This window comes from Pangasianodon hypophthalmus, chromosome 17 (assembly GCF_027358585.1).
Source record: "Pangasianodon hypophthalmus isolate fPanHyp1 chromosome 17, fPanHyp1.pri, whole genome shotgun sequence".
Classification (NCBI taxonomy): Eukaryota; Metazoa; Chordata; class Actinopteri; order Siluriformes; family Pangasiidae; genus Pangasianodon; species Pangasianodon hypophthalmus.
The window spans coordinates 21,062,264-21,085,404 of NC_069726.1; the positions used below are offsets into that span (position 1 = coordinate 21,062,264).

Genomic DNA, 23,141 nt, shown 5'->3' on the forward strand with positions numbered 1-23,141 from the left:
GGCCCGGGCACGTCGCGTGCTAATGGGGCCCCTCACGCAGATCTGCGGTACGCTCGTGCGCACTGCAACCACTCAGACAGGCGTGATGTAAACGTGAAGCTTCAGTTCAAATAGTGCAGCTGGAGCTGAGGGGGGACAGAGACACATCGGACACACGGCAGCATGGATGGACACGGGGGCGAGCACGAGAACGTGGACGTGCACGCGGGGAAAGGAGACCTCCAGCACAGGTGAGGAAGAGACAAGACACCTGTCTGTCTGTCAGTCTGTCTGTCTGTCTGTGCACACCTCATGGTGTGAGTTAACAGAACTGGAGAGGAGAAATGATGGGGAGATAAACATATCTGCCCCCTCTAATTAAATCACTCATCTTTATACCTAAGAATTTAATAATAATAATAATAATAATAATAATAATACTCTAACTCTCAAAGGGTTCCTTAAAGATTCCTTGCATAGTTAAGTTGCATAGCTTTGTCATACCTTGTCTTACAGGGAAACACTGTTGTATGGTTCTACACAGAACCATTAAAGGTTCCCCAGGAACCTCCACCTACCCAAACAAACCCACTTCCAGCTCTAGACTGAACTGTTTTTCACTCAAGAGTGTATTTTAGGACTTTTTTTTTTAGCTATCTTAATACTTATTTTCTTTTATTTTTACTTTGAACACTATTAAAATATCTTTATTTATTATTTATTCTATATTATTTATTTATTACTCTTGATTTTTATTCATGTTTATTGTTTGATTGTATTTAGTTAATTTTATTTCTTAGCTCTTATTAAGTTTTGATTTTGCACATCCTATAAGATACAACTATGATTAAATAAAATGTACTATGAACACATTTTTTTAGAAAAAAAAAGGCTGGATCTAGAGCCCTAATGTGTATTCTCTAGTTTGTGAACCTGTAAAAGTTTTATGTACAGCAGAAAATCTGCCTATCAAGTGCAAAGTCAAACGCCATTAAGAAGAAAAAGACTCCTTGAGGAAGCCATTGTTTCAAATGCATTTGTATTTATATGTAAATATAAATAAATATATTTCTAAAATCTTATTACTCATATTGTTTAATTATGTGCTTACAATATTCATAGAAAATGGCTGCAACGTATAGCATGTGATTCATTTTGCTATTGTTCATATTTATTGGATTTTTAATGCCTAATATTTTAAAACTTATGAATGAGTAACATGTGCATAATGCTGAACATGTGATCACAGTTACACAGTCATGCAGTGTAAATATGACGAATTTTCAGCTGCACATTCAAGAAGGATATTGATTTTGCTCAGAATGTATGGAAGTAAACCTTTCAACTCTGAGAATTGATTTTCTTTGACATGATGCATGTTGAGACATTTTCATGTGATTCGCCTATATTCTCTGTTCCATTTTTTTGTCTTGGGTCATGCCTCAGCTTGAGATTTTGTGACGTCCTGACCCAGCTGTGTGGTGTATCTATAATAAGCACGAATGTGTACGGTGGTCAAAACGGCGTCTTGGCAAAACCGTGAATAATTGATTATGGCGTTTATGGCACTAGGAAGGTGATTCATCTTCATTACACTGGCAGTGACGGTAGTGGGTAAAATTTCCTGCTGGCATCCAGAAGGTTGTAAGTTCAAATCCCAGGAGTGTAGAGAGCCACTGTTGGGTCCTTGCACTTGGATTGGGTTCTGCATCAGTTGTAATGGGGGTCTGAACCTGAACAGGAGAAATAGATTTGCCTCTGTATGTGCAAGCAAAGGTCTGCAGCTCGATTGAGTTTGCCGTGTTTACGACACTGGAGCTGTCTGGTAAAATATTAACTGTAACTCTATATGCTATGAGCCGGTTCACAGCTGTGAGTCTGCCATCTTTACAGTCTCCAGTCTAACAGAGATGCTCTAATTGCTAAGATCATAAAATTCACACATTTTATCTTGAGAAACAGCAATTAATCAGAACTGTGTGAATCTCTGTGTGGGACACCAAAACAGTCTGAGGAGTTCACCTTCTGATTTTCAGTCATGCTGTTGGTCATATAGACTACTGATGCATTGTGGATGAAATAATGCCGTTGTTTGTGTGTGACCTCCTCAAGTGACGTGCTCCTCCCTATATGACACAGTTCCTTAAATACTCGTCTCACGCAAAGTGTCATGACGTCACCGTGTGCAAGGTTGCTGATAACAAGAACCACATGACTGCAATGTCTTGATATGAGGCACATTAATGAGAGCAGAACGAGTCTGAAATATCAGCCTTGGCAGAATCAGTGTAAACAGTTGACGAATCTTTTTCATTAAATATTTATAGCGATAAATGACAGACCACAAGTTGATGTATGATAGAAGTGAGGAAATGTTTTAAGGCGACAAGTGGCAATTGATCCCAATGATTATTTATTATGCTATTTTCAAAATTTTGGAAAATAACGGTACATATTCTGGTGTATATACCAAATACTGTAGAACAGTACTAGTTTCAACTGTTTTAATAAAATCTTTTTTTTTTTTTTTTTTTAAGTTTTCCTTGGTGTATGCCTGTGTGAAGATATTCTGTGTGAAGATATGTTCACAAAAAGACCTATTTTATTTAGACAATTTTGTAATAGCTTCAGTATTCATACTGGCACTGAGTTAACATGGCTAGTCAGTGGGAAACGATAGCATTTATTCGCTAGCATACACTGGTTTGATGTTACTTAAAAAAAATCAGCAATTGAGTCTCAGTGCTCTCCTGTTGACCTCTAAATTCCACATCTTGTCTTGTTGCCTTTGACTTGTGAGGAAATTTTAGAAAAAATAAAGGAATTGTTTTCTAAACTATAGTTTTAAATGCTCTGTAAAACAGCTAGCTAGCTAGTTAGATAAACACACAGTAGAGTCAGTTAGCTGATTTAGCTAGTTAGTTAAAGATATTTCACAAGTTTTCCTGCTTTTCTGACATATATATATATTTTAGCCAATCACATCCACTATTTGATATATACTGAGAAACATACAAATTTGCTCAGTTTTGTGAAAATGTCATTTATGACATTTATATCTTTGTTTTATTTGCCCTTTACCATTCATCACTAATAAAACTATACCAACAAACTCTGAGTTTGCTTAACGTTATCCCAAATGGTTCATTCTTTTAAAAAATGTTGGTCCACAGAAGTAATTTTTCCTTTGTCTCTGCTTTAATTCCAGGGTGTTTGTTAACAAGAGTGTGAACCTGGAGAAAATAAAGTGCTATGGCTTTGACATGGACTATACTCTTGCTGGTGAGTGCACTCTTTAGGGTTTTCAATCAGGCAGGTCCCAAGTCCTAAGATGTTTTACAGCCCTCAGGAACGAGCTTAACCCAGCAAGTGACACAACAGAAAAGTGTTTGCTCTATTGTTGGGAGGTTGCAAGTTGAATCCCGACAATGCCGCAGGCATCCCTGCCTGGGAGCCATGAGCAAAATTGGTAGTGCTCACTGGGTGGGATGGATGGTGTCCTCTCTCTCCCCTGTCAATCACAGCAACACTAGCCAGTCGTGTGCCTACGTGAGGTCATGTATAGTATGCAGAAGAGGATAGACAGCGCTTTTCGCCAAGCGTGTTACACTGCCCTGTGATGCAGCATGAGCAGCAGTTTTTTATAAATATGTGGCTTCACATGTGCTGGAGGAGGCACATGTTAGCCTTCACCCTCTCTGATTGGTAGCTGTTGTATGATAGGGGAGAACTGGTGAGAATTGTCTGGTGACAAAAAGGGAGGAAAATCCAAAAACAGTGGCTTAGGTGTGTTTAGAGCTAAAATATGTGCTTGTTAGTAAAAGGGTGTGAGTTTAAAACCTTAACTTGCTCAGCTTGAATTGCATTTTATAAAATTGCCTCCTGAATGAATATGTAAATGTGAATGTAAATGTAAAAGCCTGTGCCAGGTGGCATTTTCACTGCCCTGACTGACTCCCCATGCAGTATACAAATCTCCTGAATATGAAGGACTGGGTTTTGAGATGCTGAGAGACAGACTGGTGTCCATCGGCTATCCACACGAGCTGCTGCGCTACACGTACGACCCCACCTTCCCCACACGGTGAGTACTGAGAGATCTTTGTTAGGTTATGTTTGACTCTTTAGTCACATATATACAACTGCCATTATGCAAACCAGCCACTGCCTTGGCTCTGTTTGATGAAAAACCAGTAAGAATAATGCTGAGTGGGCGGGTCGGGGCGGTGATAGGTTGGTGGGGGGGGGGGTGTAACTAGGATCCCAACTAGGTTTTGTCTTTTTCTGTCATCTATTTCTTAAACATGTGCAGAAGCCTGTGTGAAGAAGGAGTGTATTTAGGTATTACAACCAGTAGAGATGTCCTGATTTGGCTATAAATTATAATTCCTAATCTGAGGTTTTGCAGAAGTTTGTATATACAACAACTAAACCATGCTAAACCAGACTTAAATGCCATCACATTAACATAGTAATGATATTTAAATAAATAAATAAAACCAAAGAAGGTTTAGTATACACCTTTATTCTGTGTAAAATCTGGACATCCAATAAACTGGCACCAACATCTTTTTTCACGTCTTTTAAATGTCTCACTAGGGCAGGATTAGATTAGATTAGTGCCAGTAGAGACCATGGTATTTTATTTATTTAGTTTTTCATCTGTCTCTCTTTTCATTCTTTGTTTCCTGCTGTTCTACAGAGGTTTGGTGTATGACACGACCTACGGAAATCTGCTAAAAGTGGACTCGCATGGAAACGTCCTGGTGTGCACACATGGCTTTGTTTACCTGAAAGGGTGAGTGAGATCTGAGTGTGTGCTGAATGAACATGGCGTGAGTAACAGCTCCTGTACCTCATGCTAAAAAAAAAACAAAAAAAATGAAAAACCATCCATCAGACTTTAGTACTGAGCTCATGGGAAAACCTGACATGAAGAAAGTAAAACTAAATGTTCAGTGATGCACAGAGCAGTGTGAGAGAGAACATGTGTAAATAAGATGGAGTTGTGTTAATCCACAATTCAGGGAAGTAACGTAGAGGCGCCATACAGTTTATTTCTGACTTGAATTTATTTCTGTGTGTGTACGTATATGTGGCTGTTCGTGCTATATTTTCCATAAATATTCTTTACTGCCTCGTTAAAGCATATACTGCCGTGTGGAAAAGATCTCCTCACATTAAACCTGGAACAAAGCGCTATAAGCAGTTGTCAAGCCTCGAGCTGGTTTATTATCACCATGAGCACTGGATTCCTGAAATGCTTTTTGAACATAAAGTGTTTGAAATCATCCAGCTGCTCAGTTTCACATCATATAATCCTCTCCGGGTCAGATCAGACGTGACTGAATGTTAGGAAACGTTAGACGGGTTTCTGTGCAGGAGCCGATGAACTGCTCTGGGATTTGAGAGCGAGAGCATGTGTGTGTGTGTGTGTGTGTGTGTGTGTGTGTGCGTGTGTATATTGTTTGATGAAAGAAAAAGAGGCAAGGATTCCCACTGATTCTTCTCATTTCAGTTTGGAAGTTGTTTGTTCTAATTGTAATTCAGAGTTTAATTTCAGATAAAAAAAACTGTTGGTTTTGGGTTATGATTTTCATTCGAATGAAACAGTTGGTTATAATTCTAATTAGAAAGTTTTTGGTTCCAATCCCAATCTGAAAACAATAGAATATAATTCCAAATAGTTTATTTTTTGTTCCAATCCCACTTTGAAAGCAACTGTGTATAACTGATTACATTTCTAATTTGAAGGTTTTTTATTCCAGTCCCAATTTAGAAAATAATTGACTTTTTTTGGTCCAGTCATAATTTGAAAATGACTATTATTACAATCAGAAGGGTTTGATGCTTATCTTAAGCAACTGAAAATACTTCCAAATAAAACATTTTAGTTTCTAATCTTAATGTGAAAATTCCAGCCCCAAAGAGGCAAATAATTGATTATGATTCTACTTTGAAGTTTTTGGTTCCAGTTTGATTTTTAAAACAACTGACACCAATTCCAGTAAAATTTGTGTCAATTGTTTCCAATGTCAAATTTGAAGACTGTTGGTTCCAACCTTGAATTTTAAGGTTGCAGTCTATTTGTAGGCGTTTTTATTCCAATCCGAATTTGAAAACAACTGGCAATTATTCCAGTAAAAAAAAAATCTTTGGTTCCAATCTCGAACTTTATGTTTCTATTTCTTAATTTGTAGGTTTTTGTTTTCAATCCCAGTTTGTAAGTTGTTGCTTCTGATTGTAATGTGAAAATGACTGACTGTAATTCTGATATTAAGGTTTCCAATCCTAATTTCATTAAAAAAATACCAAAAGCAATAAAAAAAAAATAAATTACAAAATCAGCATTTATTGAATAGTTTAATAATTAATCAGTGTTTAATTTATTTATTGAAAATGTATTAATATGATTCTGATTAGAAGCTTGCAATCTCATCACGATGGTCACAGGTGAGAATTATAATGTAAATATAATATCGTAAATATCGTAAATATCGCTGTTATAATAATGCAGAGTTTTTTGGTTTAATTTTAAGTCTTATTTCAGGATCTGATAGCGAGCTCTTATGTATAAATTCTGTTTTTGAGAATTGTATGTGTCAGGTTTGTCAGAAGAAAAAAAAAATGAAGATTTTATGCATGATTAGATGATGAGATATTTCAGATTCAGTTTCTGGGCTTGTTTACACTGGCACATGAATGCAGCTGTAAACATCACTGTACAGAGGATTAGTAAACATCATTAGTAAACATCTTGATTTTGGTTGCTGTGGTGAATTTATCTTGAATGGCGTCATCAGTGCACTTTATTTAGCAGTACAAACAGAATTAGCCTACAAATGACTCATAAATTAGTAAGAGAAAATGGCTGCCTGCTAACTAAAGTCAGCGGGGTGTTCAGGCAAATCAGCCGTTACGGTTAATCCAAGAGTCTGAAATTCTGAAAAACGCTGGACTGAACCAGGCATGTTGGCCTAATATTGTGTAGATATGTTGTGAGATTCATGCTTGTGTATTTATTACATGTGTGTATGTGCAGACAGGAGATTCAGGAGTACTACCCCAACGGATTCATCCAGAGAGATGACACGGAGCGATTCTACATCCTCAACACACTCTTTAACCTCTCAGGTACCAACAGCCTTTCCACCTGCATACAAAAAACATAAGTATGTAGTGAAATGAGCACTATATATTCATAGTGCCCAGGTTATTAGATTTACTTAGCACAGTAGGACCACTGCTGAGCAGATATTATTCAGGTGATGGATGTCAGCACAGCAGTGACACTGATATTGTAGTGTGTGTGTGGTGCTGGTATGAGTGAGTCACCTAGAGCAGCGCTGCAATTTTTAAACACCTTAGTGTTATTTCTGTATTGAGTAACAATCAACTAAAAATCGGTTAAAACCAAAACAACTGACATGTATGTCTGCAAGAGGATGATTAACACACAGTGTGCAATGAAAAAAGTTGAACTTTAGTAGCTAACTGTACACATACAAGGTGAACAACATGGTAGGAGTGTGAATAAAATGTAGTGAGTGTTTTACACAGTGTTTAAACCTGTACCACACACACTGCTATGTGAGATGAGATTGCAGCCAGTGGTCTTATGATGGTCCCCTTAGTCCCATAGTAATGAATAAACTGACAATTACATTTAGGAATGTTTAGTTATTGTAAAGAAAATGATGTCTGTCTTCTCATTGTATCAATGCTTTCTCTGAACAGAGACGTACCTGTACGCATGCCTCGTGGACTTCTTTACCAACACCACCAGATACGAGAAGTGAGTGAAAGGTGCTTCAGTAGCACATAAACACTGGATACGACCAATTCCAGCATTTATCTAAAACATATTAGTTACCAGAGATCATTTAACACTTCAGTGAAAAATATGTATTCCATGTTCTCCCTGTGCTTCGGGGGTTTCCTCCGGGTGCTCCGGGGGTTTCCTCCCCAAGTCCAAAGACATACATTGTAGGCTGATTGGCATTTCCAAATTGTCTGTAGTGTGTGAATGTGTGTGTGATTGTGCGCTATGTTGGGTTGGCACCCCATCCAGGCCCTGAGTTCCCTGGGATGGGCTCCAGGCTCCGCCCATAACCCTGTGTAGGATAAGTTGTACAGAAAATGGATGGATGGATTTTCTACAACATCCAGAACCTAAACTGTCTTTCTCTAACTGTCTGTCTGTCCTCTCTCCAGCTGCCAGAAGGGATTTAAGCACGGTGACCTTTTCATGTCATTCAAAAGCATGTTTCAGGACGTGCGAGACGCAATGAATTACATACATGACACGGTGAGACTACACTCACACACATTCTCAGGCATGCACACATACATGCTGATTAATGACTAGCACAGGCAGAGACAAGACCTATGGCTCTGGTTGTTACAGGAATAATTTGGTAAAAAAATGTCCCTTTACCCTACATGTAGTTGATTTGCCAAGACATGTTTGGTGTCTGTCTTGTGCATCTATCTGTACTTTTGCACAGGAGCTTAATGTAGGTTAATGGAGCTAACATGTAAGAGGCGCTACTAGCTACAGCAGTTTAGCATCGTGCAAACCTCACACATAAATTATGACACACTTGTTTGTCACTGATGTTGTTTTTGACACTGTATGACACACTGTTATCTATAAAAAATGGACTATTTGTTCATTTACAACCTCCAACAAAGAAAATGTCAAATCAACATGGCCACTCACACCATCAACAGTAAATAAAAGATCAGTTTACTACTTTAAAAGAGTTTATAGTAGTATTTAATTTAGATCAATCAACATGGCCATATTTTCTTTGGTTAAATTTATAACATTAACCAAACAGTTCACTATTTTCACATCATCAACTCATGATCACTAATGTTAGCTGCCTAGCTTGTTGCTAACAAATCACACACTTTCTTGGATGCTTCCATGGAGCCAAACTCGAAAATGACATCATTCCGATTTCAGACTTCCCACTTCCGAGTTGAATGCAGCATCATACTCTGGGGTGACAAATTAAAGGAAAAAAATGAATTACATGTGGGGAGAAACTTTCAGTACTGTATGATCCAGTTAAGCCATTACTAGCTATCATGCTCTAAGGTTTGTTTAAAAATCCTGAGCATCCAGGGTTAACGTAGATTTTGGATCCGGATGGAGGAAAATATCTATGTGGCTCTGAAACAGGTTTCAGTATTGAAGCAGGAGCTTCAGTCGTAAAAAACTGCTCAAGTGGCTGTATTTCAATAAGAATAATAACTACAGAGACATTTAGATCAATGTGAAATGAGATCAGGAAGTAGGGCTGGGCGAAATGAAAAAATATAACATTAGAAACGTCGAATACATTTCTACATTATATGTACCACCATATAAAGCAGAACAGTACATTTCATTTCTTTTAAGCTATTGTACTGTGATACACTGCTGAAACTGGTGTGCTTCAAACTCACTGGACTAAATAACAGATTTTTCTCCCATCTTTCTGAACTACAGGGCTCTCTGAAGGAGAGAACACTGCAGAATCTGGAAAAATATGTGATCAGGGATGTAAGTGATGATCTCTCAAGTGTGTTTAATGAGCTGTAGATGTTAATTGAAGGTCTTGGTATTGCCATAGGTGACACACTGAATCATGGACCATTAATCTTAGTCTAATTATTCTTCCCGATTACCTTAAAGTATTGTATTTAATTAAAGGCTATTTCTAAGGAATTCTCTCTCTCTCTCTCTCTCTCTTTCTCTCTCTCTCTCTCTCTGTCTGATTCAGCCTCGAATTCCCCTGATGCTGACCCACATAAAGAAGGTTGCAAAGGTGTTCCTGGCCACCAACAGTGACTACAACTACACCGAGGCAAGTGTCTCATGGTTAGGATTAGTTAGAAAAAACTGATCTGGAATCAGCTTCTTACTGTCCATATAAATTAGCACCCTTACTCAGACATTTATATATAACCCAATAAATAAGGTCATGTCTTTTTCTTTTTCTAACCAGGCCATCATGAAGTATTTGTTAGATTTTCCACCTGGTTCGAAGGTGGGTAATCGCTTTTTTTGAACAATTTCATCAATGTGAATGCTTCTGATACTACATGCTTTTTACATTTTATTACTTTTGCATCATGTTTACATTTATTCACTTGGCAAAGTCTAATCCAAGCATATTTATGAGCATCCAGTCTATATACATGAACAAATCTTCATCGTGTAGCTGAACACTGTAACACTATGGAGGCTTGGACAACCAAGATTTTTTTTTTTTTTGCATAAATAAATTTGGTATCAATCTGAACAAGACTGTATGAAATAGTTTTGGGAATTCTGGCTCTTTTCAGTGAATCAGATTGTTTGGATCAACTCACCAGTAAGAGTCCACTCTTTCAGCTCCCAAAAGTCTCATTGTCATTATTTTTCTAAACAGACATTATGACCAGAGAATAAATATAATGTAGGGGATATATCGAAACATAAACAAGGCCACAGAGTATACTCATGTCCTGTTGGGACAGATGCAGAAAATACGTCACCATGACCTTGACCATGATAACGCGTATACTGAAGATGAATCAATTCATGCTAACAAACAGATCAGATGTGGAAAAGAGGTTTCTCTAGAAGCATTTTGATTAAACTACACTGCAAGAATAATACCATTGTTTACATCAGACAAAGAAGAATAAAAAAAAAAAAACAGCTCATATAAGCATAGGCGGGGAAGGAAGGGGCAGCTGCATAGCACTGTAGACATAAATTAGAGATATATTTTATATATTTATAATATTTATATATTATTATATATAGTCAATATATAAGTTCTGTAAGGTGAAGATGCCTTCAAAAATAATAAAAGCTTTCAATTCAAAATTAGCACCAAACAATAAAACAATCAGTAAAAAGATGAAAGTTATAATAATGAGCTTTTGCATTTAAAACTGCATAAATGATCTTAGATACACTATCATGCAGTTTTGTAAGGACAGTGGTTGGTAGGTTGTTCCAGGCCTGTTGGAGAACCTTGGTCTGTTCTTCTGTCTCTACAGATAAAATTTATTACATAACAATATACACACTTTGTAATGTTATAAAAAAAAAAGTTTTCTTTTCTACTGAACCACTAATGCAGTAGGCAAAAAGTTATATAAAAACTGAAGGTTCATAAGACTTTTACACAGTACTGTATATTTTCAGGTATTTGTCAAGTAAAATTGGAAGGAAATGTACAAGTTTAACAACAGAAATACAACACATCACTAATCTGAATCAGAGTTGTAGTGGAAAGGGGACATTATGCAGTTATCAACACTGTTATGTTAAAATTAAACGTGTAAATGGGTCTTAAACAAGAGCCAAGTCACTAGAAATGTAACTGCTGAGGTAGTGTAGATATTCTGAAGAACAGACTTTTAAATCCTAGAGGTATTTTCTTCTGGCATCAATGTAAAAAGCTCAATGTAAAAATGTATCAGTATCTAATATTGTCAAAAATAGCTACACCTACTTATTATGTGATTTTTATTATTATTATTTTTACACCTATTTATTATACTTATTTATATATTAACTTTATGGATTTGGTGAATAATATATTGGCTGTATATATTTCTTGCAGTACCCAGAAAAGTCATGGCGGGTGTTTTTTGACCTGGTGGTGGTGGACACAAGGAAGCCGCTGTTTTTTGCTGGGGGGACGGTGCTGAGACAGGTGGACACGGTACGACTTCTCTTCTAGACCCAGTTTGTGTGCTGTGTTAAAAAAGAAGCTGTGGAAAATTTAACAGTATACATGTGTGTATCAGAACACGGGGAAGCTGAAGATAGGAACGTACACAGGAGACCTGCAGCACGACACTGTCTACTCTGGAGGTAGGAAAAGTTTGTTACTGAGTTACTATAACTAATGTTGAGATTGACAGGATTGCCAGATCTTCATGATTCAAGCATCCCAGTGATTATGCTAAAACTCCAACACCATGGCTGTCTCTGCAAGTAATGGGTAAAAAATGTCGTCCAGTACACATGCTCAGTTTTCACATTAGATTCTGTGATGTTCCTGTGTCAGGTTCCTCAGATATCATCTGTGACTTGCTGGACGTGAAGGGGAAAGAGATCCTCTACGTGGGAGACCACATATTCGGGGATATTCTGAAGTCTAAGAAGCGTCAGGGTTGGAAAACCTTCCTGGTGGTGCCTGAGCTGACCAAGGAGCTCCAGGTGTGGACGGACAAACATGGTGAGCGCTCACGTAGTCCGCAGATGAAAGAGAGTTCACACAGTGACACTTGTTAGTTTTATTTAATATTAGCAATGCTAGTATGGTAGGAAAGCACTGCATTAATTACAACCAAACTACTTTTAAATTAATAAGCAAAAAATAAAACATTTGGGGGAAATAAAACATTTGATGTTCGGTCACCATACCGAATTTCCAACAAGAGCATGTCCTGAAGTGGTTTATTTTTCTTATACCACCACAATTACATTTTTTTAATTTATTAAAGAACATACCATACATTTGATCTCTTTTTAGTTACATGTAATGTTGTTAAATGTTCATGTCATCACTTACAGCTATAACAGACCTTCACCAGTCTCTTTCTCTCTGTCTTGAAGTTAATAAGACAAAAAAAAAGGTTTTCTATGCTAAAAAAAATTCATGCTACAGTGAAGCAAAGGCCTCTGTCCTGAAGACTTTCCCATGGTGGAAAACTTAAAGTATATAGCTTTACCTGTGACTGTAACTGACACTGACACTGGAGACTCCTTCCATAAACTCCTTCTGTAAATGTCTCCTTACAGAAAACTTGTTTTATATCAGTTTTTGTGAAGCGTCCACCATACAAAGGCTACTACATCAAGGCTGTGGAACAGTCTACCCCTAGATATCAGGAATGCCTCATCAGTTACCGTTTTTAAATCAAAACTAAAAACATATCATGCTTGCATTTTGAATTTAGCCTAGTTTATTTTTAGTTTATTTTTTGTTATTGGTATTACTATTGTTACTGTTTCATTGCTTGGCATTCACATTTATTTATTGTGCCCTGTCTGTATTTTTAGTTTTTTGTTACTTTATAATTTTATTCTTATGTATTTACAGCACTTTGGGCAACTACTGTTGTTGTAAATGTGCTTTATAAAACTATCTTTCTTTCTTTCTTTCTTTCTGTCTTTCTTTCTTTATCTGGCTGCTTTTACAGAAAATTAATCAACATTCTGACCAAGCTGGTATAATCTGATAATCAGTTTTGATCAGATGTGTTTTTATCATGTGACATGTTGTTAAATAAAACCTGACAGGACAGAAACAGGTGGCAAAGCAGAGGCAGTGATAAGAAAATTTTTTTTTGGCAGACACTTTTAACCAAATTGACTTTCAGCTAAACCAGAATGTAATCCAAGCCTAGGACTGTGTAGAGTAGCTCTCTGGCAGTGATGGCATTCGAACTCCCAGACACTGGTACTCCATTTTAAAGGAACAGAGAAGAATTTTACCCTTAACCCAAATCAGCCTTTTTATAGCCTGAGTTATGAGGTTAAAGTAGCTAGCTATCATTTTACTAGTTTTAAATCACTTCTAATGTCAATTCTATTTCCAAACTGAAAAAAAAATGACAGGTGTGTGCTGATTTAGTCCTTACGTCTTAATTTTTGTATCCTCATAACTTCAGTGCAAAACTAAAAACAGAAACCACATACATCACACTGAAATCGTCTGTTTGACTGCTTGGATGCAATGTGTGTATTTGATTGTACTGAGTTATTATAAAGGAACTGTGTATGCTCTCTGCAGGAATGTTTGAGGAGCTGAGGCAGCTGGATATTTACCTCGCTGAGCTACATAAGTGAGTATGACTTGGTCACTGTGTTTGGTACGAAGTGATGCATGTACTGACCAGCAGATGGCAGAAAAGTCTAACACGCACACTCAGTGACTCATCTCCTCCTTACTGTCATTCCAGGGATTCAGACTTCGGAAGTGGATCAGATGTTAATCTCATCCAGAGCAAGGTGAAGGTGAGTCCTGCATCATTCACATATGTGATTCATATGATCAGTTTAGTGTGGCTAGTTTCAGATTTTCAGCCCGTATGATGCTGTGTGTGTGTGTGTGTGTGTGATTTACAGATGGTGACCTATGGGATGGAGCTGTGTTATGGAAAGATGGGAAGTCTGCTACGCTGTGGCTCCACAAAAACCCTGTTTGCCAGCCAGCTGCTGCGATACGCCGACCTCTACGCTGCGTCCTGCCTCGACCTGCTGCACTACCCCCTCGGCTACCTGTTCAGAGCGCCCTTCGTCCTGGTAATCAATAATAATAATAATAATAATAATAATAATAATAACAGCAAAGGGCGAATAAATCTGGAATGGGATGTTCAACAAGCACATATGGATGGGACAGCCAGGTGTCCACAAACTTTTGGCTGTATATTCATTTTAAAGGACATGTAGATCAATTTATTACCTGGTCCTCAGAACACTTTTTGGGTGACTAAAGGTAGGTGATTGGGTGAATTTTATTGATTTAATGTGATCATGATCTGAACAGAATCATTGGGACTGAATTATTTTTACTTCTTGACTGTAATTCAGAAGCTAAATATAAATATATTAGTGTTTTGAAAGTACAAGTATTTGCACTTACACACAAACACTCGGTTACAAAAAAACAAAACAGAACAAAACAGAATATAAACCTGTGAGAAACATAAATCTGCCTTTTTAAATTATTTCTCTTTATTTTTTAAACAAATTCTTTTTACATTTTGCTTTTTTTTTTTTTTTACTGTTTAATGAATAATAATAATAATAATAATAATAATAATAATAATAATAACAGTAGAAGAATCATCTAATGCTGTTACAGTATATTCTAGTCTGGATCAATGGTCCAATTCTGGCTGCATTTTATTAAATGTATCATTGTCACTACTATAGTGTATATAGTCTGGTATTTATAATACAACATTTCACAATTCACATTCAATTTTTATTTGATCTTTATAATGACCTTTAGAGAACAAAACAGAATAGGGTAAATTGAGAAAGGGGAAAAAGCCATTAATTAAAGAGCAAAAGTACTAATACATTTTTTTTTACTAAAATAGTGTTTATTAGATCTCACATGATAGAGGAACATGTTTTACATACAAACTAGAGCTACTGTCATTCATTAAACAGTAAAAAAAAAAGAAGCAAAATGTAAAAAGAATTTGTTTAAAAAATAAAGAGAAATAATTTAAAAAGGCAGATTTATGTTTCTCACAGGTTTATATTCTGTTTTGTTCTGTTTTGTTTTTTTGTAACTGAGTGTTTATGTGTGTAAGTGCAAATACTTGTACTTTCAAAACACTAATATATTTATATTTAGCTTCTGAATTACAGTCAAGAAGTAAAATTAATTCAGTCCTAATGATTCTGTTCAGATCATGATCACATTAAATCAGTAAAATTCACCCAATCACCTACCTTTAGTCACCCAAAAAGTGTTCTGAGGACCAGGTTGGTTTATATTATATATCTGAGTAATAAATTGATCTACATGTCCTTAAAAATGAATCAACAGAAAAAAAATACACAGTACCAGACTATACAGCCAAAAGTTTGTGGACACCTGGCTGTCCCATCCATATGGGCTTGTTGAACATCCCATTCCAGATTTATTTGCCCTTTGCTGTTATAATAAGCTCCACTCTTCTGGGAAGCTTTCCACTAGATTTTGGAGCGTGGCTGTGGGGATTTGTGATCATTCACCTACAAGAGCATTAGTGAGATCAGGCGCTGATGTTGGTGAGGAGGTCTGGGGTGCAGTCAGTGTTCCAGTTCATCCCAAAGGTGTTCAGTGGGGTTGAGGTCAGGGCTCTGTGCAGGACACTCGAGTTCTTCCACTCCAACCTTCACATACCATGTCTTCATGGAGCTCGCTTTGTGCACAGGGGCATTGTCATGCTGGAACAGATTTGGGCCTCTTAGTTCCAGTGAAGGGAAATTGTAACGCTACAGCACACAGAGACATTCTATACAATCGTGTGTGTTCAACATTGTGGCAACAGTTTGGGGAAGAACCACATATGGGTGTGATTGTCAGGTGTACACAAACTTTTGGCCATATAGTGTAGACTTACACCTGAAAACACAAAATCTGTGCAATAGAATCTGTAAAATAATAAACCCTTTCACATGTACATGCACCCCATCTCCTTTCCTGGCAAACTGCTGCTGCATTTGCATATTGGCTGTGATTGGCTCTTAGATTTTATGACACAATAACACCTGCCTGTCAAGTGTTCAAAAACCAGAGTTCAGGCCTTGCTTCACAAAGGAATGCCTCACGACCACCTCAAAAATATTTCATCATAAAAAAGTTTAAAGTGAGATTTATGATTGAGTATGATCTGCTCTTTCAGATGCCCCATGAGTCGGCTGCGGACCCTCACACCAAAGACCTGTCTGTCCCGGATCTCTCAGCCATCCTCCGAAACACATCCATCAAGGTGGGATACACTGAATTTACCTCAAATTACTGCAAATAGAATTATAAACTAACAACCTTAACAAGTGCAGCATTTTGAAGTCATGACAATTCAGCAGGTGGAATTCATGATCTAGAGATTAAACTCTTGAATTTATTGCAAATAACAAACCAAATCATTTGTCAAATCAGGATTCTATGCTTTAGATTAAATCCTCCGTCCCAGTTCTACATTAATCTGCTAATTTTCTGCCTGAACAGAGGCGTTGTCAGTGTGAAGGTGAGAGCTGTGGGCTGGAGAACTGTGAACAGAACAGGAGAACGCAGCCGTAACTGTGGAGACGAGAGCGGCAGTGTTTTCATTTGAATGCCTGTACATTGAATTTTTCAGTTGGCTTAGAGTTGACTGTTAAACCCAGAGAAGCCACGCAATAAACTGCACCTTCTCACCTTATAGGAATACTTTACACAAAAATGCTAATTAAACCTAGTAGAAGTGAACGTATTAGCAGTTAAATACCGCTGTTGTAACTGGCCACTGTTGGACATTAGTAATGATGAGTTCTTTTGAAGGATGAACTCTTCCTTTGAGCTCTTTAAATGATTTTTGTACAGTAATTTGCCTGCTTGAATGTGAAGATTTTAACCTTTTGATGAGCAAAGCATTTAAAATGTCACATGATGGACAGTTCATGTTATGTCGAAATTGGATTATTTTCATATAACAGCACAGCCCACAGTGATTTACAGCGCTAACAATTTTTTAAATTTATTAATGAATGACATTTTTGCTTTTTTTTTTTTTTTTTTTAAATGTTTAGAGTTACATTTTAATGTTATGGAACGTCTGTGAGACACGTTAGTTCCTGTTATAGCAGCTACAAACAGTTACCGAGAAAAACCTGAAAGCACAAACACCTCAGTCTTTGTGATAGAAACCTACTGACTGTTACAAAGCACTGTTACAAAGCACTGACACTGGAGACTCCTTCAGTGAATGTTAAACATCCTCTAACAGAAAACTTCACTATATCATTGTTGCTATAGAAACAGTAGCGGATTAGAATAGAAAAAAAAAGAATAGTGTAGTTTATGCATCTAGCTTAAATTTGGTTAACCATATATATTGTGCCGTGGTGTGTGTTGCCATAGAAACTATTATTTATCACATCCAAGAAGACATATTGTCATTGTGACATGGTGTGATCGCACTCTCAGTTACAGTCTGTTACAATATACATCAAATACTAATATTCAGTTCTTATAGCATGTCCAAATGGAGCTTGTGAATTTTTTTTCAACATAGCGAAATGAAGACATGATTAGCTCACAATTCAAATGGTTACAGTTGTTACAACACAGTTGCTTGGAAAATGTGAATGCAGAGCGTTAGCTAGCTAATGACTGAAGCTGGAGATTTAGCAAGCTAGCATGCTGCTGTTCAGTTGTTTATACAGACAGTATAAAGGCGGAATGACAGAAATGTCAGATTTGCGTATGTGAAAAGCACAAATGTATCACACATACATGTTCATGTCGTCTTTTCGTAATCACAATCCTTTATGAATGTAGACTTCTCTCTTTGTAATAAACCTTAGTAAAGACAACACCATTGCGGATTTAGCTTGTGGTAAAGTGCCATGTTCTGTGATTAGGTCCTGTCCTTCTGAACAAAATGCACTCTCATGAAAAAAGGGTACTATTCCTTGTCGCTGGAGTGATACCATTAAGCGTACAACCTTTGTACCCTTAGCATGTATCTTTTCGAAACAAAGGTGAATGTATTGGACCTTTAAAGCATCACAGCCCATTAATGTACCTTAAATCATTTTTAAAAGGTACAACAGGTGAAAGACATACATTAAAAGGTACACAAGATGATGGTACCACCACAGTGACAAAGAAAAGTACATATAGTGTATTAATAAATGTGTTTCCATTTGCAGTAGTCATGTATTTTCACTCTGTGCTGTGATCACTCTGATTGATCGTAGACGATTTCTGTGCAATGATTCGACAAACACAAATCAGTTTATGTCAATAACACAGAATGATCTTTATCAACACTTCAGCAAAGGGGTCATAAGATATCATAATTATAATATTCCCATTATATATAGTATATTTCATCCAGTAGTCACCTTTAAAACAACATTCTTCGTATCGAGGATGGAGGATGAGCACTGTGACACTTATCTCAGGTTCAGGGTGTTATTAGGGGAATATGGTGTGTGAGAGCAGGAAACACACTGAACTGTGCAGTGTGTGGGGCGTTTATGAACCCCTGCTTTAAGAACACTGAGATTTACACTGAGATAAACTATATGTTAACTCAAAGACACACCCATCAAATGTTACTGAATAACCGTAGATTTATAACTGCACTCAGAGATTTTCTTGTTAACTGAGCTAGCGTTAGAGGTGTAGATTTAGCTTCTTTTTTTTTTTTAGCACATTTATAAATAAGACTGAAAAATCCTCTCAGAAATCTAACAATATATAAGATTTAAGCCTTTAAGACACACCCACCCAAAGCTGCTCTTAACTACATATACAGATTCAAAGACACACCCACATTCCTAAAGTTACACCTTTTATGGTCTATAATCAGCAAAACCTGTCTACTTCTTGATCCATTGCTTGTGATGTGACCACAGGTCTTTGAAAGGCATTATAGAGATGAACTATTATTATTATTATTATTATTATTATTATTATGAAGAAGAGTCTCAGGATTTTTTCATGTTTAGAAGTGTAGCATTTCATGTATCATATAATCTTATGTATTAAAACAATGTTACGACTTTATTGAAAGCAACTCATTTGTGTGTTTTTACCGCCTATGTTCCCTGTTAAAGAATTTTATTTCTGAAAAATTGTGTTATTGCACTATCCAGAGTTTAATAAAAATGTGTTTTGATCCTATTGGATTTATTTCACACGGCACATCATTTCTAATTTTTTTTTTAAATATATATTTCAATGCATATTTGCAGGCTAAGAGCAGAGGCTACTTGTGTTAAAAATTAACTTAAAAATAAGATATTAAAAATAAAACGTTATGAGGCTTAAAGTTTTAATATTATCACTACACCAATGTTAGAACAAAAAGATGTTAGGACAAATCTTATGTATTTATTTTTACATTAATTTTTACACTTAATTGAATGTTATGAGCCAAAGGGGCAAAATTATAAACATAACTTGTATTTGCCGTTATATGTGTTCTAGTAGTTTAGTTCAGTCAAGTTTACAATATTAGAAACGAGACAAATCTATAGATAAAATTAGATATTAATGAATATATCTGATATTACTATAATGCAGAAGAATTTATTAAAGTGATAAAAAATGTGTATTACTGTGGAGGTCTCACACGTTTCCCCCTCAAACTGTCCATTTACAGCTGCTTATAATCTGTTGCCTCTTTCATCATTATTTTAAAATCTTCTATTTTATTTATGTGCTGTTGATTAATTGCTGTTGATTAATTGCTGAGCATTCATGTCTCATTCACGTGAATTTCAGAAAGATGCAAGTTTTACTTTTAGTCTCAACTTTGTTTTTGTGTTTATAGAAACCCATTGATCCATTGAAATTCTAATTTACATAAACCTGCAGTAATAATTTACTATTTACTTATTTACATTTATTATGGTATGATGTGATCGTGCTGCATAATTAATGAAAAACATATGTAAATATTTACATTATTTTCATCTTCTTGCACACTTTAAGTCTAACTATGTCCTCTTTTATTCCGAATTATATTATATTATATATATGTTAATTGATCAGCACATAAAAATTTTTACATATAAAAGATTTTAAAATAAAAGTCTAACATGTATTTTATTTACCTGTAGCAGCAGTGCATGAAAAGAAAAGAACTAGGTTTTTTTAATGCAATTCTGCTGTAACATTAAAAAGGCAAGAGGATGACACTGGGCCTAAAAATATATTTTTTGGGTGTTTTAGATCTAGGAAATATAAACATATCAAATTGTAAATGAACACTTGTTCCTGATATTTAGGTCAGACAGGATAACAGGATATTTAGGCATAATGGGATATTTTAATATTTGTTTTAAAATATTTAAAAAAAAAAAAAAGCTTTTTTTTTTTTTTAACGTTCCTCAGAAAGTGCTAAATAGTGCCAAGACGTAAAAGAGGAAAACATAGAGGAGCAATCTTAATTGGCAATTTTGCTGAAATGTTTGATTAATTGGAGATTATTTTCTGAAACGCAACACTTTCACACGTGCACTGTGACATTAAATGGACATTACATCAGGCCGCTTATCAGTATCACCATTATCAGTGTGTTTGATAAAGTGCCCTACCCAACAGCTTCTTTTACACACACACACACACACACTATCATCCATTCCTCACATTCCACAATTTCCCAGCAGCCATTTCAAACACGCCCCAACAAGCTGCATTCTTTCCCAAAGTGGCCGAGGGTGCTGCGTTCCCTCCCCTCCGCTCTTTCCCACCCTCCCTTCGGTCCTATAGATAAACCGAGTTAACATTTAACCTGAAACATATTCTGTAACCTCGCTGTGCTACAATCCTGTTCACATTTACATGGCGAACAAAATGCACTGATCTTCTTAACAGCTTTCAGGATAGTAAAGAATTTGTGAATTTCAGTGCCACAATTTCATTTTTTAAATTTCCTGTTTTTGAATGATGAGGGTGAGTCAAACGAAAACGTTCAACCTGCAACATGAATTAGAGAGACAGTAAAATGTACTACTGGCCCACTGTTCTCAGTAGCTCCTCCTCCTCATACACTTTTGTGACACATTTTTACAATAAACAATTCAAACTTAAAAAAAAAAAACTAAAACTAAAGGTTTTCATTTGACTCACCCTTGTGTGAATACATTCCCATAACAATAATTATATCCACAGCTATGGAACTGTCAGCTTTACCCTGAGACAATAACGCTGAACACAGACAGATTTGCTTCGTAAATCTTAATTTGAAGAACATTTATCTATAAAGTATTTTCTCCAAATTCTAGTCTGCTTCAGACGCCATCTCAGGAACACTTGATTATTTTCTCAGGATTGACAGCGTTTGTTGAAAATGTTTTCACAAAAAAATGTGAAGTCACATAATGACTCTGCTATGTAACCTTAAAGAGTCACATGACCTAATATGCAAATGAGATACTTTGCAAGTCAGTAAAGTTCAAATCCATAACACTGAAATATTCTTTTAAATAAATAAATTTAAAAAAAGTAATAAAAAAAAAATGATGTCCAGCTGTACACTACGTTTTCACCTAAACTTTTCATTTGGGTAGTTATGGTGAGGGTTTGTGTTTTCTTGTGTTTTACTTCAACTCATTTGCATTCATAGATATTAGATCATCAAAAAAGTGGAAGGATGCAGTCCGAAGCTGTCTAAGAATCTGACAGCATGCTGCAGAACGACGTTCCTACCAAACCACGCCTTTTTTTTTTTTTTTTTTTTTTAAATGCACGAGTAAAAACGAATATGAACGCAAGCAGGCTTAGTCCAGGAGTAATACAGAATATCCTATAACAGAGCAGTGCATCATTTTTAATAATAATAATAATAATAATAAAAATTATTGCCTAATAATTTACTTGTGATCACAATATTAACAAAGAAACCATGATATTTTGTCAGAGGTTTTAGATTTTTTTTGTGTTATGATCATTATCAAAATGCCTTTCTGGTCAGATTAATGCTTACTGATCTTCAACTTTGACTCATCACAGATTCACCACCAGCTTTCTTCTCCAGATGATAAAATGAACGATACAAGATGCTTCAGTCGTCTACATTTCATCAAAACCTAAAATTCCCACAGTTAAGGGACAGGGCATGTACAGACCTGGCACACTGTTTTATAGTTACAGCACCTCTAGCACTTTCTCACACACACACACACACTCTCTCTCTCTCCCTCTTCAGGGCATATAGTTTAAGCAGACTGGAGCACATGGAGGCAGTCAGCGATGCAGAGAGAGGCATTTGGCAGTCCCGGGCCGGGCTGCGTCCTCATCCCCTCCCCCATCGCCTCACACAAGTGGACTTCTCTAACCACATTCCTCTGAAAACACTCACCCTTCCCACCACCACAACACAACAGGATCTCTCACTCACACACACACACACACACCTACCTCTGCTCTTCTCGGGGTTTACCTTCAACAGCAGGCGTCATCACATGACCGAGCAACATTTCACAAAATAAATCCCAAGGAGCTCCAATTTTTCCCCACAATTTAAAAAAAAAATAAATAAATGTCCATCCAATGAATCACTATGGTGAACAGAATTACAGAATCATAAAACTCTCCCTAAACAGATTTTTTTTCCTATAATGTTACTGATAACACTGTTTAACACATCATGATAGATCGCATTACAGATCAGCAGCACATTCCTTGTCCACCCCTTAAAAACAAAACAAAACAAACAAAAAACGCAGATACTAGAATTAAAATGTAACACCTTTATTAATTCACAAAAGCACAGTACAAGAAAAGCGCCACAGCTCTGCTATTAAACGTCCCGCAGGCCGTCAGCTGAACGCGGCCGGAGGTTAAATGCTATGACAATACTATTGCACTGCTAGAATGGATGGTACAGTAGTGCAACATCGTCAGAGCAGCTGACCTCAGCACATCAGCACGTGCACA

At 36.5% G+C, this 23,141-nt stretch overlaps 1 protein-coding gene across 2 annotated transcripts; it reads left to right on the top strand.

Moving 5' to 3' along the window:
- Positions 1-25: 25 nt before the first annotated feature.
- Positions 26-23,029, top strand: nt5c2l1 (5'-nucleotidase, cytosolic II, like 1). 2 transcript variants are annotated; one of them, XM_053241197.1, is made up of 18 exons: positions 26-230; positions 3,188-3,261; positions 3,946-4,063; positions 4,682-4,777; positions 7,022-7,113; positions 7,717-7,774; positions 8,194-8,287; positions 9,479-9,532; positions 9,753-9,836; positions 9,978-10,019; positions 11,592-11,693; positions 11,779-11,845; positions 12,042-12,212; positions 13,773-13,824; positions 13,942-13,996; positions 14,108-14,284; positions 16,390-16,476; positions 22,215-23,029. In XM_053241197.1, the coding sequence occupies exons 1-18, from the start codon at positions 163-165 to the stop codon at positions 22,293-22,295; spliced, it is 1,572 nt and encodes a 523-aa protein (XP_053097172.1). In that variant the 5' UTR covers positions 26-162; the 3' UTR covers positions 22,296-23,029. The 2 variants fall into 2 exon arrangements, with proteins under 2 accessions (XP_053097172.1, XP_026798476.1); XM_026942675.3 differs by lacking the exon at positions 22,215-23,029 and adding an exon at positions 16,716-19,379.
- Positions 23,030-23,141: the final 112 nt, after the last annotated feature.

Coding starts and splice junctions, on each gene's coding strand:
- nt5c2l1 (XM_053241197.1), top strand. CDS start 163: ATGGATGGACACGGGGGCGAGCACGAGAACGTGGACGTGCACGCGGGG. Junction 7,114..7,716: donor CACACTCTTTAACCTCTCAG/GTACCAACAGCC, acceptor TTCTCTGAACAG/AGACGTACCTGTACGCATGC. Junction 8,288..9,478: donor TGAATTACATACATGACACG/GTGAGACTACAC, acceptor TCTGAACTACAG/GGCTCTCTGAAGGAGAGAAC.